The following is an 18,100-nucleotide window of genomic DNA, read 5'->3' on the forward strand; positions in this document are numbered from 1 at the left end:
TTACAACAAATTATAGAACTAATGTATTTTCATTTTCCACATGGATGATTTGTCCTTGTGGCCTTTCTCACTGGATTACACATTAAGAAGGTTTTTTAAAAATTTGTACTATGATTTTTTTTCCACAGATTTATTAATTAACCGGTTGGCACCCCATGCCTTCCAACTGCTCTGTCATTTTCTGAGGAGGAAGGGGGGGGGTGTTTCCCCACTTCTTTCAGAGTAAGTGGTGACCAAAAATACTGAAGCAATGTGAAATGGAGGAATAGGAGAGAGCTGGACAAAGACACCAGTCCAATTAAAACAGTCTTCACTCATTGTGTTGTCATTGCTCTGTGGATGGGAATTCTATGTTTGAATAATTAAACAGTAGAAATATACTACCAACTACCTACCCAGGATGGCAATGGTGATTGTGAAATGCTGGGAGAGATCAAAGAGGCTACATTTGTAACTGCTGAAAACCCAGTTATAATTAGGGATGTAAAAGAGTAGTTGATTAGTCAACTACCTGATAAGCCTAGGCTTATCAGGTAGTCAAGTTGACTACTCGCATTACCCCCCTTGCTGCCTCTGATACAGAGGCAGCAAAACAAACCAGTGCTGGGGGGAGCCGGTTTAAAAGCTGTTTTCCCCCAGCACCATCTCTATGGTGTGGCTTGCCCCTCCCCCCAACACACACACACACACACACACACACACACACTTTGCTGCCTCTATCAGCAAGTGGTGGTCTGCTGTACCTGTCAAAAGCCAGGACTAAGCTAGCCTGGCTCAGTCTGGTTTGCGCTGGAACCTGGAGCTATCCTCCAGAGTTGCCTGCTCATCCAGCTCTTGCTACATTTAAGTTGCAGAGCCGCAATGGCGGTAGCTCATTCTGAGCACCCTCTGTTATCACAGAATCATAGAATCACAGAGCTGGAAGAGACCTCAGGAGATCATCAAGTCCACCCCTGTGCCCATATCAGGACCAATCCCAAATTAAATCAACCCAGCCAGGGCTTTGTCAAGCCGAGACTTAAAAACCTCTGGGGTGGAGATTCCACCACCTCCCTAGGTAACCCATTCCAGAGCTTCATCACCCTCCTAGTGAAATAGTTTTTCCTAATGTCCAACCTAGACCTCCAAATTGTATCAGCTACATGATTACCCAATTACCCACCTCTTAACATCCTTAGTTATAATGGTGTACTTCAGCTATCCTCATACTGACTCGCTGTGTCTAGATTGCATCCCTTTTCTGTAAAAGGGATGCAAATTAGACACATCGCAATTGCAAATGAAGCGGGGATTTAAATCCCCCTGCTTCATTTGCATAAACATGGCTGCCACTTTTTTCCGGCTTGGGGCTTATTTTAAGAGGAATAAGGGATCTTTTGGAAAAGGCTTTATTTTCCGAAAGATCCCTGTCTAGACTGGCGCTTTTTGCCGGCAAAGCCCGGAGCCGGAAAAAAGCGGCAGCCATGTTTATGCAAATGAAGCAGGGGATTTAAATCTCCGCTTCATTTGCAATTGCGATGTGTCTAATTTGTATCCCTTTTAAGAAAAAGGAATGCAGTCTAGACATAGCCACTAGGTATATGTCACCACAGGACAGAATGCAGCAATAACATTTCTACATACAATTAATGACTGCTTTTTAGTGCACCTAGTCCTGGAACCAACAAGGGGAGAGGCAAGTCTTGATTTATGTTTGAATGGCAAACAGAATCTGGTTCAACCAGTGAATATATATGAACTGCTTGGTTATAATGACTAGGTCTCGCCAAGCGGCAGCAAGCCCTGCTCACCAGCCGCGCTGTTCGGCATGCGCGAGTAGATTACACTAATTGTCGAATCCTGATAATGACCATAATGTAATTAAATGTAATGTCCTTGTGGGAGGAAATATAAGTGAAACCCACCACAGCACCATTTAAATTCTGATATAAGGAAGCTACTTAAGTGGTCACTAAAAGGAACAGTTACAAAAGTGAAATGCCTACAAACTGCATGAAAACTATTTAAAAACACCGAGGATAGAATTTCAAAGTAAATGCACCCCTCAAATAAAACAAAACAAAAACTGTGAGTTGATAATAAATGGCACCATGGCTAAACAGCAGAGTAAAGAGATAGATAGAGGCAAAAAAAGATATCCTTTAAGAATGGGGAATTAAATTCTACTTAGGATTATAGGGTGCATCAATATAGCAGGGCTTCACTCAAAATAAGTTACACAAATTGAGCTACGTCAATTACATAACTTATTTCAAAATTGGGAGTGTCTACACAGCACTTATTTCGAAATAGAGCACTCTTCCTCCAACGTCCCTTACTCCTTATACAACAAGGGTTACACGAGTTGGAGTTAGAAGTCCTTTAGCTTGACAGTATTTCAACATTATTTTGAAATAACTGCCTGCTGTGTAAACATGGACTAAGTAATTTCGAAATAACACTGGTTATTTCGAAATAAATGTTGCTGTGTAGATGTAGCCATAGAAAGGAAAATATATACTGACAAGTCAATATTAAAAGTATAATTAGGCAGCCCAAACTAAGTATTTGAAGAGCAACTAGCAAAAGACATTAAAATGAACAGCAATGTTTTTAAGTACATTGGAAACAGGAAACCTGGCAACCATCAGTGGGACTGTTGGACAATCAAGGTGGACAAATGTTGTGGAGAAACTTTCCATCAATTTTCACTGTGAAGGGTATGATAGATTCCCGCACCTAAGCCACTCTTTTTCAGATGGCAAATCTGAGGAACTGTCCCAAACTTAGTAGTCAAGAGGTTTTTTAACAAATTGACAAATTAAACAGAGTAATTATGTGGAGTAACTCAGAGATTTCAATACATTTTCAGCAGGCACTATTTAGTCATGTTTGGCTTCTCTCCTAGAGCAGGGATATTACAAAGAATCTTTTGCTCCCATTATTTTTAAGGTGACTCTTTGAACACCTCCATACCCATTCACACATTTTTTGCCAGACTTAACTTCAACAGTGGAGGCTGTTTAGCAGTGGTAAGCACCAAGCATTTGAGTGGCAGTCCACAGGATGTGTATTAGGGCACAGGGAATCCTGGTGTCCACAGCATTCCATGCAACCAGGATGACTGGACAACCATGGTATGTCTAAACTACATCCCTCTTTCGAAAGATGGATGTAAATTAGATGTTTCGAAATTGCAAATGAAGCCGGGATTTGAATTTCCCGTACTTCATTTGCATAATCACGTCACAGCGTTCTTTCCAAAAACACCTCTTTTGAAATAATCATGTGTAGACCACTGTTTCACTTTCGAAATACTGTTTTTCTAAAGAACGCCGTGACACGATTATCCAAATGAAGCGCGAGAAATTAAAATCCCAGCTTCATTTGCAATTTCAATACGTCTAATTTACATCCCTCTTTCGAAAGAGAGTTATAGTCTAGACATAGCCTGAGAGTATGGTAGGTGGCATGCAAAATATGGTAAGTGACTATTCCTAGCATGCAGGAATAGTCAACATGGATTCACCAAGGACAAGTCATCCCTCGGAGAGGCATAAGGCTCTTGTGCAAAAAGGGTTTTTTGAGTAAAAAGGAAACGTCCACACTGTTTGTTTTTGCGCAAAAACCCCTTGCGCAAAAATGACTCAAATAGATTACGCAAATAAAGCACAAAATGCTAATCAGAGCTTCATTTGTGTGCTCTCTGCCGGCAAAAACCGGGAGTGTAGACAAAGCATCACTGAAAAAACTTGAAAAACAACGAACAGTCTAGCAGCACCTTAAAGACTAACAAAATATGTAGATGGTATGTAGAAGGTCATGATACAATCTGCATGTTTTGTTAGTTTTTAAGGTGCTACTAGACTATGCATTGTTTTTCTAGTTTTATGAACATGGAGGGGCAGGGATAGGATATGGATATCATGAAGTCACAACTAGGAGAAAGGAGGCAGAGGGAAACAGATGGTGGTTCCAATTTTTTTGCATTTCTCTCTCACATACACAAGCTGGGGTTTTTTCTGCTCCTGAGGCAACGTAACTACTTGCTATTCTTTGCTCAGGACTTCTGGCCAAAGCAGAATTAAGTCTATAGTTTATGAGCTCTTCAGGGCACATAATATGTTTAGCTTTATAAAATGCAATGTAAATTTACACGGCTACATAAATTATTGTAGTAATAATAAAAATCCTTATTCTGCTGCAGTAATTTAATGAAAACATGACCTTCCACTTAATTTTTTTCTTTTTTGGCTTTTAGAAATTTTCAGCACGTATCTCCAGATTGTGAACATTGTTCTTCCAGCTAGCCCAGCTGATAGGCAAGAATTTTACACTATAAAAAACATATCAGGAAATAACATACATCTTTTTTCACTCTCTTTATTTATAGGTTAAAATGTAATGCCATACAGTTCTTAACAATTATTGACTAAAAAAACCCAAGGATTTCTTTTTGCATAAACCAGAAGCAAAACAGAAAGAGACTAATTAAAAAGCCATCTTGCTTCAAGTTTTGAAATCATTACATACAGTATTAATATACATATTTACATTACAAGTATATTATATAAATATAATATATATGTAATCTTGTAACCACAATAAATATCAAGAAGATTTGTAGGCACACAGCATAGAAAAAAAATGCAGAATCTGCACAATCCTTAAGTCTTGGAGTGACTCACTCTTACATCATTTTCACACTGAAAAAGCAAATATTTTACATAAAATATACAAGCAAGAGCTTAAGCAGTCCCCAGTGAAATGGGAATCATTTTTACATTCCCATCATAAGCCTCCTTCTTCATTTTCTAATACTATTTTTCTATACAACTATTACATAAGAAAATAGTTTGCAGGATTTTGTACTCAGCTAATAGCCTAAGTAATTATCAGTGCTAACAAAGTAAGTACAGCATATCTATACAATGTATATACAAATGTGTGCAGAAATATGGGTTTGGTGAACTACTTTGGAGCTCACTTCTAATACTGGGCAGTTAACTTGACAGCAAAATATGTATCAAAGGACTACTCATTCAGCAAAAAGGGGTTTTCAATTACATCAAATCAGTAATATGACATTAATTGAAAAATTGCAGCAAATGGAGGTAACACATGTACTTTAAAAATATCTTATCTGTCTTGACAGACATAGGCCATCACTGATTTTGTGTGTGGTATGCATTCCCTTAAATGCTCCAAATAGTTAAGTCCAAAGCAGACTACAAAGAGCTACAAAAGGATCTCACAATGGCAGATGAAATTCTATGTCAATAAATGCAAACCAATGCATATTGGAAAACAATCTCAGTCATGCATACACAATACTGGGATCTAAATTAGCTGTTAACCCAAGAAAGATCTTGGAATCACTGATGAAAGTTCTCTGAAAACATCAACTCAGTGTATGGTGTGGCAAGGTCCCCTCTTCCCCAAGCCACTACTGGGGTTTTGCAGCAGGTCTCAGTGGTAGGGATCCCAAGCCAGGGGCCCACAGGCTCCCTCCTTTGCTGCCTTTACCTAATGCTGGTCCAACTTGTTCTCTCCATTTCTTCCTCTCTGCCTCTCCACCACCTTCCTTTCATCCTCTCACTCTTCCCCCCAACCTCCAACTGCTGAGGCTTTTAAAGGCCCTCAGAGAGACAGCAGAGAAGTCAGCTGGCCCCCAATTTGCCTGAGCCAGCTCCCTCCCAGCTGCACCCAATTGTGCTGAAGTTCTCTGCTTTTTAACAGGAATTTTTCCCTTTTGGGCTGCCTTTTCCCCTCTCTGCAGCAGCTCCCTGGCCTGACCCTGTCACACATTTCCCCCCCCCCCCCCCGCCCCTCTGCGCAACCCCATGGGATTGGGTTACTTGGGTCGGACAACAATGCACCCTTGACAACCCGTCTGCATTCCCATGCTGGGTTCCTGATCAGTGTTGCACAAGGAAGCGGAAGGGCTGCAGGGACAGGAACCATCGGGTAACCCTCACATTTCTGTCCTTGTTTCAGTGCATCCACTGCAAAGGCGCATGATCGGTGACCAGGGTAAACTTCCACCCAAGAAGGTAGTAGCGAAGGCTTTCCATGGCCCACTTTACTGCGAGACATTCTCTTTCTACCACGGCGTAGTTTCGTTCCCTCGGCAGAAGCTTCCTGCTGAGGTACAGGATTGGGTGCTCCTCTTCTCCCACCATTTGAGACAATACAGTTCCCAGTCCTACTTCGGAGGCATCTGTCTGCAAGATAAACTCCTTCTTAAAATTAGGGGCTATGAGAACTGGATTGCCGCAGAGGACATTCTTGAGATCTTTAAAAGCTTCTTCCATCTCCATGGTCCACTTTACAATGTCGGGACCACGTGCTCTAGTCAGGTTGGTCAGAGGGCAGGCCCTGGAGGCAAAGTTGAGGATGAACCTGCGGTAATACCCAAACAACCCTAAGAATGCCCTGACCTGCTTTTTCCGGGTTGGTCGGGGCCAATTCTGTATTGCACCCACTTTGTTGAGCTGGGGCCTCACTACCCCCCTTCCCATGATATACCCGAGATATTTGGCCTCGGCCAGTCCAATCGTACACTTTGCGGGGTTCGCCGTAAGTCCCGCTCTTCTTAATGTCTCCAATACTGACTCTACTTTTTCAATGTGTGTGTCCCAGTTAGGACTGTGAACAACGTCGTCCAGATAGGCAGCTGCGTACTTGATATGGGGCTGCAACAGCTTGTCCATGAGCCTTTGAAACGTTGCAGGAGCCCCATGCAAACCAAAAGGGAGGACCATATATTGAAAGAGACCCTCCAGAGTCGAAAAGGCTGTCTTTTCTTTGGCCCCTGGTGCTGGGGGATCTGCCAGTAACCCTTGGTCAAATCGAGGGTGTATAGAAATCGGGCCTTGCCCAGTTGGTCAATGAGTTCATCCACCCTTGGCTTGGGATAGGCATCGAATTTGGATACTTCGTTTAACTTTCGAAAGTCATTGCAAAAGCGCCAGCTTCCATCTGGCTTGGGCACCATAACAATAGGGCTAGAACACTGGCTATGGGACTCTTCAATGACTCCGAGCTTCAGCATTTTCTCCACTTCAGCTTGGACCTCTTTTCGTTTTTCCTTGGGTATCCGGTATGGCTTAACGTGCACCTTTACCCCGGGGTCTGTGATGATGTCATGGTAAACCTCCATAGTTCTACCCGGTTCTGTCGAAAACACATCCTGATTCTGCTCAATCAAGTCGGCTGCTTCGGCCTGTTTGTCCGGGGTCAGTACGGGAGATATTCCCACCTGCCTTGATGGATTTTACCCTTGGGGTGGTGGCCCCAGCACAACCAAGGCCACTTCTCTGTCTCACCAGAGTTTCAGCAGGTTGACATGATATACCTGCTCAGGCTTTCGCCAGCCAGACTGGCGAACCTTATAGTTTACCTCTCCCACTGCTTCTATTATTTCATATGGCCCCTGCAATTGGGCTAGGAGCTTACTCTCCACCATCGGCACTAGCACCATCACCCGGTCTCCCACCTGGAACTTCCGGGCAGTTGCTCGCCGGTTGTAATAGACCTGTTGGGCTTCCTGTGCCTTTTCTAGGTGCTCCCACACTATGGGGGTGACTCTGGCTATCCTGTCCCTCACATGATAAACTACATTTCTCCCCAGGTTGGGCTGTTCCTCCCAGGCTTCCTTAGTAAGGTCTAGTATGCCCCATGGGTTACGCCCATACAAAAGTTCAAACAGGGAGAAACCAGTCGACGCTTGGGGAACCTCCCTTACCGCGAACATGAGGTAGGGTAGTAGTATATCCCAATCTTTGCCATCCCAGCTTACCACTTTCTTGAGCATACCTTTTAGGGTCCTGTTAAACCGTTCAACTAGACCATCGGTTTGAGGATGGTATACCGAGGTCCACAGGGCCTGTATGTGGAGCAAGGTACACAAGTCTTTCATAAGCTTGGACACAAAGGGGGTCCCTTGGATTTCTTTAGGAATCCCTACCCTAGAAAAGATTTGAATTAGTTCCTTAGCGATGGTCTTGGATAGGGTGTTGCGTAGGGGCACTGCCTCTGGGTATCGAGTAGCATAGTCCACTACAACTAGTATGCTCTGATGGCCCCGGGCAGACTTCTCTAGTGGGCCAACTATGTCCATAGCGATCCGTTCAAAGGGGATTTCAATTATTGGTAGGGGTACTAACGGGGCCCTCAGGTGTGGTCGGGGCCCATGTAGTTGGCACTCCGGGCAGGAAGCACAATACCTCTGGACTTCCACATAGAGCCCAGGCCAAAAGAACCTCCGAAGAATGAGGTCCAGGGTCTTATCCACCCCTAGATGTCCTCCAAATAGATGACTGTGTGCCAATTCCAGTACTGCCCTCTGGTGCTTCCTTAGTGTTCCACCTCTTGGCCCTGTAGATGAACTACCCAATATAGAAGATCCCCCTTGATTATATAGAAGGGCCCCGTGCCCTTGTTCCTCCCCTCCACTGGGACCCCATTAACTTCAACCACCTCCTTATGGATATTCTGATATATTGGATCATTGGCTTGATCCTGCCCAAAGGTCTCCTTTGGGGATTTCACCTGCTCAGGTTCCAGGGAACCTAGCCCCATTTCCTCCCTTGATGAGCTGGGTCCTGTTTCAGGCTCATCCTGTCCCGGAGCTTCTGCTCTAGTAGTTGGGTAGGCCTCCCCTTCTACCCATGTCTGTTTCCGACCTTGGGTCCCCAATTTCTTTGCGGCCCTCCTCTCCCGTCGGATTTTCCGGGGCTCCCCAGGCACCGAGAACAGGTCCTGGGAGAACTCATGGAAGGCTGGGAGAGAGCTATCCTCCTCCTCCCAGTCCCGTGGTAGCAGGTCACTAAACCTGGGGAAGTCTCGCCCAATGACCCAAGGAAGGGGAGCCTTGGGACCACCCCCACAGTTACCTCTGTAACCCGCCCTTGTACTTCTATTTCCACAGGGATGGTGGGGTAATAACTAGTATCCCCATGTACACAAGATACCCCAGTGTACTTGGCTCGAGTCAGCTGATCTTGCCCCACTAGCTTCCCTGAGACCAATGTAACTGCACTCCCGGAATCTACTAAGGCAGTGGTTTCTACCCCATTCATTTTCACGGGCTGGGTATACTGATGGGGGCCCACTGCAACCCCTACGAGGTTAACTAGAACACTTTGTAGGTTCCCCAGGTCACATTGCATAGGTTCGTCTATGTTAGGGTACTGAACCGCAATATGCCCTATCTCCCCACAGGCATAACACCTATACCCTGGGCGGGATAGCCCCTTTCGTTTTGGGCTGTTGGGTCTTCATCCCTGGCCCTCTCCTGTCCAGACCCCAAGGTCTTTTGCCCGTCCCGGCTGCTCTTCCGCCTCTTTTCTTCCTGTCTGGACTCGGTCGGAAATTTCTGGGGCACGGGTCCTTGGGAGGAAGGTGGACCTTCTGCTCTGCTGCACCTCGACTCTGGGGCTGCGGGAAAGTCCCTTAGCTGTCAATTGCCTCTCAACGAGAGCCACCAGCTCATCAAATGTCGTGGGGTCATTCTGGCCCACCCATTCCCGAAGGTCTGGGGGTAAACCCCTCATGTACTGATCAAGAACGATCACCTCGATAATCTTGTCGGGGCTGTGGATGTCGGGCCGCAGCCACTTCCGGGCCAGATGGACCAGATCAAACAACTGAGTTCTGGGGCCCTGGTCATCTCGATATCGCCAGTTGTGAAATCTCTGGGCTCTCACTGCGACCATGACCCCAGCCCGTGCCAGGATCTCAGCTTTCAGCTGGGGGTAGTCGGATGCAGCTTCCTCTGCCATGCAAGGTATGCCTTCTGGGCTTCCCCGCTCAGAAAAGGGGCTAAAATGCTGGCCCACTGAGCTTGAGGCCAGGCCTCCCGCAAAGCTGTCCTTTTGAAGACCAAGAGATAGGCCTCAACCTCATCGTCTTTTGCCATTTTCTGTAAGTAGAAATTGGCCCACAAGGATCGAGCCCCATCTTGATCACGTACCTGGACTGTCAGGGCTTTCAGCTGGGTCACCACCTCCTGCAGGGTGGCCCTGTCCTGGGCTACTTGGCTCATCAACAACTGGTTGGTTTCTTGTTGGATCCGCACCGACTCCTGCTGGGCAGCTGCTTGCACCCAAGTAGCGTCTTGTTGAGCCGCCGTGGCCTGCACCAGTGCTTTTACCAGGTCCTCCATGGGTAGTTTGTTTTGCGAGGGGCCAACTTAGCTAGATTTGGGTTGCTGTGAGGCTTCACAGCCGCGATCCCACTCCTGGCACCACGTGTGGCAAGGTCCCCTGTTCCCCAAGCCTCTACTGGGGATTTGCAGCAGGTCTCAGTGGTAGGGAGCCCAAGCCAGGGGCCCACAGGTTCCCTCCTTTGCTGCCTTTACCTAATGCTGGTCCAACTTGTTCTCTCCGTTTCTTCCTCTCTGCCTCTCCACCACCTTCCTTTCGTCCTCTCACTCTTCCCCCCAGCCTCCAACTGCTGAGGCTTTTAAAGGCCCTCAGAGAGACAGCAGAGAAGTCAGCTGGCCCCAATTTGCCTGAGCCAGCTCCCTCTCAGCTTCACCTAATTGTGCTGCAGTTCTCTGCTTTTCTAACAGGAGTTTTTCCCTTTTGGGCTGCCTTTTCCCCTAGCTGCAGCAGCTCCCTGGCCTGACCCTGTCACAATGGCAGCAGTCAAAAAAGCTAACAATGTCAGGAATCATTAAGAAAGGGATAGAGAATAAGGTAGCATGTATCATATGGCCTGTATATAAATCCATAGTACAACCATATCTTTAATACTGCATGCCCCATCTAAAAAAAAAGATATATTGGAATTGGAAAAAGTTCAGAGGGGAAACACAAGTTATTAAGAGCATAGAACAGTTTTCATATGGGGAGATACTAATAAGACAGACTTTCATTTTGGGAAAAGGGGGGATATGAAATCATGACTGGTTTGGAGAAAGCAAATAAGGAAATATTATTTACTCTTTCTAATAGCAAAAGATCTAGAGGTCACCAAAAGAAATTAATAGGCAGCATGTTTAAAAGAAAAAATATATTTCTTTGCACAACACACAGTCAACATAAGTATTTACTAGAGGATGTTGTGAAGGCCAAGAATTTAACAAAGAACTAGATAAATTCATGGAGGGTAGATCCATCCATGGCTATTATCCAGGATAGGCAAGGATGGTGTCCCTGCCATGTTTGCCAGAAGCTAGGGGTAGATGACAGGGAATGGATGGCTTTATGATTGACTGCTCTGTCCATTCCCTCTTGGAACCTGACATTGGCTACTGTCGGAGGACAGGATACTGGGCCAGATGGACCTTTGGTCTAACCCTGTGTGGACATTCTTATGTTCTAATGCAATATAAAACCAGAAAATAAATCCAATGGAAATTGTCGTGCTGTATGTACCATCATGATATTTTAAAGAATACAGCTAGTGGAGACCTGAGATTGCATTCTATAAAGTGAAGCAAACCACTTCTCTTAGAGAGCCAATGTTCAGTGATACAGTATAAACAAAAAAAAGAAATTATGTTGTTCTCTAGCTACAAATCAGACTCTGGCATATCTGGCATATCTGCCATTAGATAGCCAATACCATAGCGTCCATTGGGAGCAGTATCCAGAGCAGGGGATCCAGTCTGTTTCCGGTATATATTTTTACCAAAATTTGGAGATGGAACCTCACTTGGAATCTTCCCATGAATCAGACTTGCATCATCTCCCTCTAGATTAACAGGCTCTTTTATTATCCGTCCTCTTTTGTAGGATACAGCTGCCAAGCTACCAGAGCTATCATCAATAAGGTTGCAGCGGCGGATTATGAAGACTATAGGGACAGGAAGTATGGCCAATATCATCAGAGATATACAGACAGTCATTCCCCATGCTGGATAGCTCAGGAACTCCTCAGTAGCCTATATGGGCCAAGAGAAACACAGTTAATACATTGTTATGTAGTAAGAGACAAAGCTTGTAAACCTAACCCAAATAAAACTCCTGTTGAGATCACTCATTAACTTCTCCCAAATTATGATTCTCAGTTAATGCCAGATTTGGTGCTGATACATGAGATGACAATAGCACTAAGAGTAGTGCTAATGGTGCATAAAAACTAGAAAACTGAATAGTACCAAATCTTCTCTGAAAAACAATATTGAGAGATTTCCAAGAAACCAACCTCTTTTTATCACTAAACTGGACAATCATAGAGTGTTCTATAAAGTAGCTGTTCATCAATCTGCTGTACCAACGTCCAAGGGAAGTGACCATAAAATGCCTAATCTGGATATTTGGTTCTATGACAGATGATAAACCAAGTGCTAAAACAACTGAGTCTTGCTCTGTGCTGCCATGCTGTATTCTGCTTTAATTCAAACAAACAAATAAACAAACAAACAAACACCTTTATACCTCACCCTCCACCCTCTTTCTCCATCAGACAACCCAACAAATCAGCACTGACACAAAGGATAAAAGGGAGGTATCAGCCAATGACTGCTTTAAAAAAAATGAAAGAACTGCTATATTAAAGATAGTATTTTATAGTAATATTACTAGAAACAAAAGAGCCATGTTCACATTTGTAATGAAATGTATGAATTACAAAGTGTCCTCTTGTGAGCCAGCAAAAGTACTTTAAACATGTTACATTTTTCTGGCAATAGTATATATTATTACATACCTTTTCTTCAATCCAAGCGTTGTAACCAGGAGGACTTAATCCCATTTGGACAATACTAGCGATCAGCAAAAATAACAATACTACAGGGGAAACATACTTCCACATGTAGTAATAATATCGGTTTGGAGAAAAACCAAGCATATCCTTTAGGTCCTCCATAAATCTGCAGGGAAATGGACATTATTAATTCAGAAACTGAGGTTTCAATGTCTGCAGTTGAGACATGTCAGATAATTTGCAACAATCTGCACACTAACAAAGGGGGTAGACATAGAAATGTCTGAACTTAGACCAATTGTACAGATTTACAAATAATACCTTTATTAATAGTGGATTGTACCAACTCAGATCAAGTTCACTCAGGGTACATCTACACAACAACATTATTTCGAAATAACTTAGTCCGCATCTATACAGCAGGGAGTTATTCTGAAATGATGTCTAAATACTGTCAAGCTGGAGGACTTCTTACTCCGACTTATTGTATGAGGAGTAAGAGAAGTTGGGGAAAGAGTGCTCTATTTTGAAATAAATGCTGTGTAGACGCTCCCAATTTTGAAATAAGCTACACAATTGACATAGCTCAATTTGCGTAACTTATTTCGAGTTAAGCCCTGCTGTGTAGATGCACCCATACACTGCTAGAAAACTTAGATTTGAATTGTGATGAGGTCTTCCTAGTCCCTAAATCAGGGTGGGGAACCTCTGGCACACCAACCACACACAATTTGTCAGGGTTAGCCTCTGGCAGGCCCCAAGAGATTTGTTTAGGTACAGCCACTCATAGCTCCCAGTGGCCATAGTTCACCATTCCTGGCCAATGGGAGCTGTGGGAAGCAGAGGCCTGGCCCTCACCACTTTCCATAACTCCCATTGACTAGGAACTGCAAACAGCTGCCACTAGAAGCTGTGGGGCACCATGACTGCAGATGCTCAGATAAACAAACCATCTGGCAGCAGCTAACCCTGACAATCTGTGTGCAGCCTGCAGGCTGGAGGTTCTAACCACTTCCCTAAATGGTGTTAGGCCAATGTTTAGTTTCTGGGCTGTTACAAATATAGATTAGATGACCATAAGATAAGAAATATTTTTTGAATGTTGATGAAGCATTCTGAAAATCCATAGTGTTCAGTTCAGAAAGATTTAACACTGGTGTGCAGATACAATGCATTGGAAAAAACACACAGTTATAAGTTTTCCCAACCCATTCCTTCAGCTGTCTATTAGTTCAAAGAACCTACCTCAAACCAGTATACATGAAAAAAGAAATATTACTCTCCACCTAACTCAAAAGCTACTGCCATGTTTTATATTGCACTGTGTTATCTATTTAGGCATGTGTCATTGTTTTTGAATTCACAAACAAGAAGGACAAAAGGACAAAATAGCTTTTACAAACCAGTTGTAAATGTAAGTGTGCTATATATTAGAATAAATTACATTATGAACAAGCAACCATTTTGCACCATATCAATTGTTGAATGACTATGTGAGGTCTTGACTCAGCCTCTATGTCTTGGAATTGCAACATATGTTTAGAACAAAGCCTAGTGTTCTAGGGCTGACTGAAGAAAGAGTACACCTGCTCCAGTGCCAGCAGAAAATGGGAATGTTAACTTAGAACTGGTTTGCTTTCTTTTAGATTTTGTCATCAAATTCTAATAGCATCTTAACTCCTTTGCTGTTTCATTTCCCTTTTTGAAAATTACTGAAACAAAATGTTTCCACTATAATTTACATTATGAAATGTCCCGTGCAAAGTTATTATGACATAAAAGCTCATCTAATTCCTGGAAACATACCACTGAGAACATATTTTATTGTGGGCAAAGGACAGAGATAGGCACATAGTTAAAACCAATGAAAATAACTGATTTTGCAAATGGCTTTGGCCTTTGATATATAGCTCCCTCTTCTCTACCACAGCAAACGTAGGTAACTTGTTTCCACTTTTAAGATTTTTTGTGACCTAACCCCGCTATACTTATCATTTCTCATATATCATTAAGATGTCATCTCCTGTCACCCACTTGTTACATTTTCAAACAGTTCTTTACTTTCTCCTATGCTTCCCATCCTGTTTGTCAAGGGCCCTCCATAAACATCCACAAGATCATCTCCCTCAAACTCTCCTTGGTTGTGATGCTCACAAAAAAACATAAGGATTAGGTGGTGTGTTGAGGCCATTGCCTATTAAGCTGATCAATATTGTCTCAAGTTGCCTTGTGTTCCCCTGTCTGTCTGTATCCTCTTGTTGATTCTTTTCTTACGTCTGGAGTTTCGAACTCCCAGCCCGTGGGCCAGTCCCAGCTGGAGCATTTGTGCAATCCAGCCTGGAACTTCTGCCTGTCTATAACTGGACCTCCCAAACCCCACCCTTTCCTGTCATTGCCCTACCCTCTACCCCCCCCATGTCACCCCCTTCTCCAAGCACAAAGCTTTGGGGATCACTGGGGGGGGCTAATTCTGCACAGAGGCTGTACCCCCCTTGGTTACTCATTAAGGCAGGAACCACAGGAGAAGTGGAGTGCACAGGGTGAATACATTCACTCTACTGCACTCTATTTCCCCTGCCTTGAGTAAACCTGATCAGTGACCTGATCAGTGACACCGCGTGGTTCCAGGCACCCCTGGTGGCCCTCACAGCTGAGTGCTAAAGGAACAGTTGTGGGGGAGGGTGGCGATGGCAGGAATGGCTGGAGCTTGGAGTCTGAGGCCGGAATGTGCAGTCACTTCAGCTGGCACTGGCCCACAGGCTGGGAGTTTGAGACCCCTGACTTGGATTATCAGTGCTATGGGGCAGGCATAGACTTTTTGTTCTTTTAATCCAGCACCTAGCACAATGTGATCCTTACTTCTGACTGAGGCTCCTATATCGAATAAAAAACAGACCAGATAAATATTGTCAGTGGCAGTTTGAGTGCTCCTGACTCAAGCGATCTCTGTAAATAATTCTGGGTTCCTTATTAAAGTTAGTGTGGAGAAATATATCCCATCAGTGATGTACAGAGTTTAGCAATGAGTTCAAAGATCAAGTCTGAATGCTGGACTACAGTACCTGCCGTGACTCACAAGCACTTTCAGCTGAACCATCAGGATACCACATAGAACAACTGACAAAGTCATACCTAGGACCAGGAGTGGGCAACAAGTGGCCCTCAGGCCATATGCGGTTTGCCATATGTCTCCTGTCATATTGCCAGAGCTGAAATATGCTCAGATAAGCTCAAGCAGCACTGTCCTTTAATTAAAGGGAAGGGAGCCGGAGGAAGTCCATTCTCCATAAGGGATCCTCAGTGCTGGAATCCTGGATTCCTTGGTCTGAAGTTAGTCAGCTGACACTGAGAGCACTCTGCAAGCCATATGTGTTAGCTGGGAGTGTTGCAGATTAAAGGCTTTGATGGAACAGGGATTTTGTTGGAAAGGTTGTTGGTTGTTCTGGGAATAGTTGCTGATTGATTATTTTGTTCTTGTAATTTGCCAGAAGCACCCTTTCAAAGCTTGAGAAAACTGAATCTGAGGGACAGAATCTTGCACTGTAACAAAAAATCAATACATTGAACTTCCACAGCCCCTAGCCTATATGTATGTTCTTTCAGGGGCATCCATTCCCATGTGGTTTTGGCTAGTGAATATACATAGTTGCAGTTAGATAAAAACCCACCTACATCTGCTTGGAAGGTACCATCTTGAGCCACTGCTCTGAACTGCATAGGGAGTAGCAGACTTTCTGGCCTGTCCACCTCCATTCACAGCAGATCTACTAATTCGGGGGGGTTGTGAATGAGCACATGGAGGGAACATGATCGAGCCCTAAGACAACTTCTCAAGTGCAACCTAAACTTGATTCTTTGGAACCTTTGTTCTTCCTCGTCTTTGCAATTTAAAGAAATACTGCACTGTATTTTCATCTCTGTACATTTTCAACTATAGAATTATGTCTGTACCAAAAATGGGAATTTGTCCTTATTGAGCAAGTAGATCAAGCAATATTTATACAGTCTTGGAATAACTTCTGAAAACCATAAAACAAAGCTGCTTATCATAGTCTAGTGCTGGGGACTGGTTGATGATTAAGAATCAAGAGATAAGAACTCAAAGGAAACATTCAATTTATGCCACTGCTTATTCACAGAGCACAGAGATCAAATGATGAACATATTTCAGTATCTCACTACAATGGATTGGTTTGAATTGTTCTATCTGATTTGGATTACAAATTCCTTGTGACTGGGACCATTTCATCCTTTATATTTGTACAAGATCAAGCACATTGATCTCAATTCACAATGATAACTTTTGTCAGGTGATCTAGTAAACAGCTGAAAAAAATACAAATTAATCATCTTTCCTCCTAAATCCTGCCTTTCCCTTCACTGACAACTCTACCATCAAGCTTGCAGACTTAGTGTAAGTTTTGATCCCCTTGCCATCTTTTTCTGACTCTTCACTGATGCTAACAAATTCTACCACATGTTTCTCTGCATTTCTCCCTTCCTTCCTTCTTTTCCTTCCCCACCATCTAAATCATTCAAAGATTCGAAGGACAGAAGGGAACGTGCTGATCATCTGCTCTGACCTCTTGTATCACACAGATCATAGAACTTCCCCACAATAAGGCTGTGTCTAGATTGCACCCCTTTTCCGTAAAAGGGATGCAAATTAGACACAGCACAATTGCAAATGAAGCGGGGATTTCAATCTTCTCCGCTTCATTTGCATAAACATGGCTGTCGCTTTTTTCCAGCTCGGGGCTTTGCCGGCAAAAAGTGCCAGTCTAGACGGGGATCTTTCGGAAAATAAAGCCTTTTCCGAAAGATCCCTTATTCCTGATTTTAAGAGGAATTCCTTGCATCCATAAGTATAAGGCACTATACTGTTTTCCAATACTTTCATCATTCTCATGGCTATTATCAGAACCTTCTCCAGTTTATCAACCTCCTTCTTGAACTGTGGACACCAGAACTGGACACAGTCTTCCAGCAGCACTTGCACCAGTGCCAAATTCAGAGAGAAAAATAATCCCTATACTTCTACTTGATATTCCCCGATTTATGCATCCAAGGGCTACATTAACCCTTTTACCATAGCACAGTGACAGCTTATCTACCACAAACCCCAAATCTTTTTCTATCTCTCAGGATAAAGACCCCCATCCTGTAAATAGGGCCTATATCTTATGTTCCTAGATATATCCCTTTACATTTACCTGTGTTGTAATGCGTGGCACTTGCTTGAGACCTGCTTACCAAATGATCCAGATCACTCTGTATGACAGTGACCTCTTCATCACTTACACTGCCCCAATTTTGGTGTCATCTGCAAACTTTATCAGTGATGACTTTAAGTTTTTTTCCCAGGGCCTGATTATTTCTCATCTCAGCTACCACAATCTATCCTTGCCAACTATTCTGAGTATGTTCAGCTCCTCTTGAAATCCTTCCACTAGCTTCCCCCTGC

General features: G+C 43.7%; 1 protein-coding gene across 2 annotated transcripts in view; it reads right to left on the reverse strand.

Moving 5' to 3' along the window:
• Positions 1 to 11,496: 11,496 nt before the first annotated feature.
• SLC6A15 (solute carrier family 6 member 15) overlaps positions 11,497 to 18,100 on the reverse strand; it is a 50,652-nt gene continuing 44,048 nt past the window's right edge. For both annotated transcript variants that reach the window (XM_006114016.5, XM_089780156.1), the window contains exons 11-12: positions 12,640 to 12,802; positions 11,497 to 11,872 (exon numbers count right to left, since the gene is read on the reverse strand). In XM_006114016.5, the coding sequence (XP_006114078.1) occupies positions 11,501 to 11,872; positions 12,640 to 12,802 (535 nt within the window). In that variant the 3' untranslated portion in view covers positions 11,497 to 11,500. The remainder of the gene's footprint in view (positions 11,873 to 12,639; positions 12,803 to 18,100) is intronic.

Source organism: Pelodiscus sinensis, chromosome 1 (assembly GCF_052426305.1).
Source record: "Pelodiscus sinensis isolate ZL-2025 chromosome 1, ASM5242630v1, whole genome shotgun sequence".
In the NCBI taxonomy this organism is placed as follows: Eukaryota; Metazoa; Chordata; order Testudines; family Trionychidae; genus Pelodiscus; species Pelodiscus sinensis.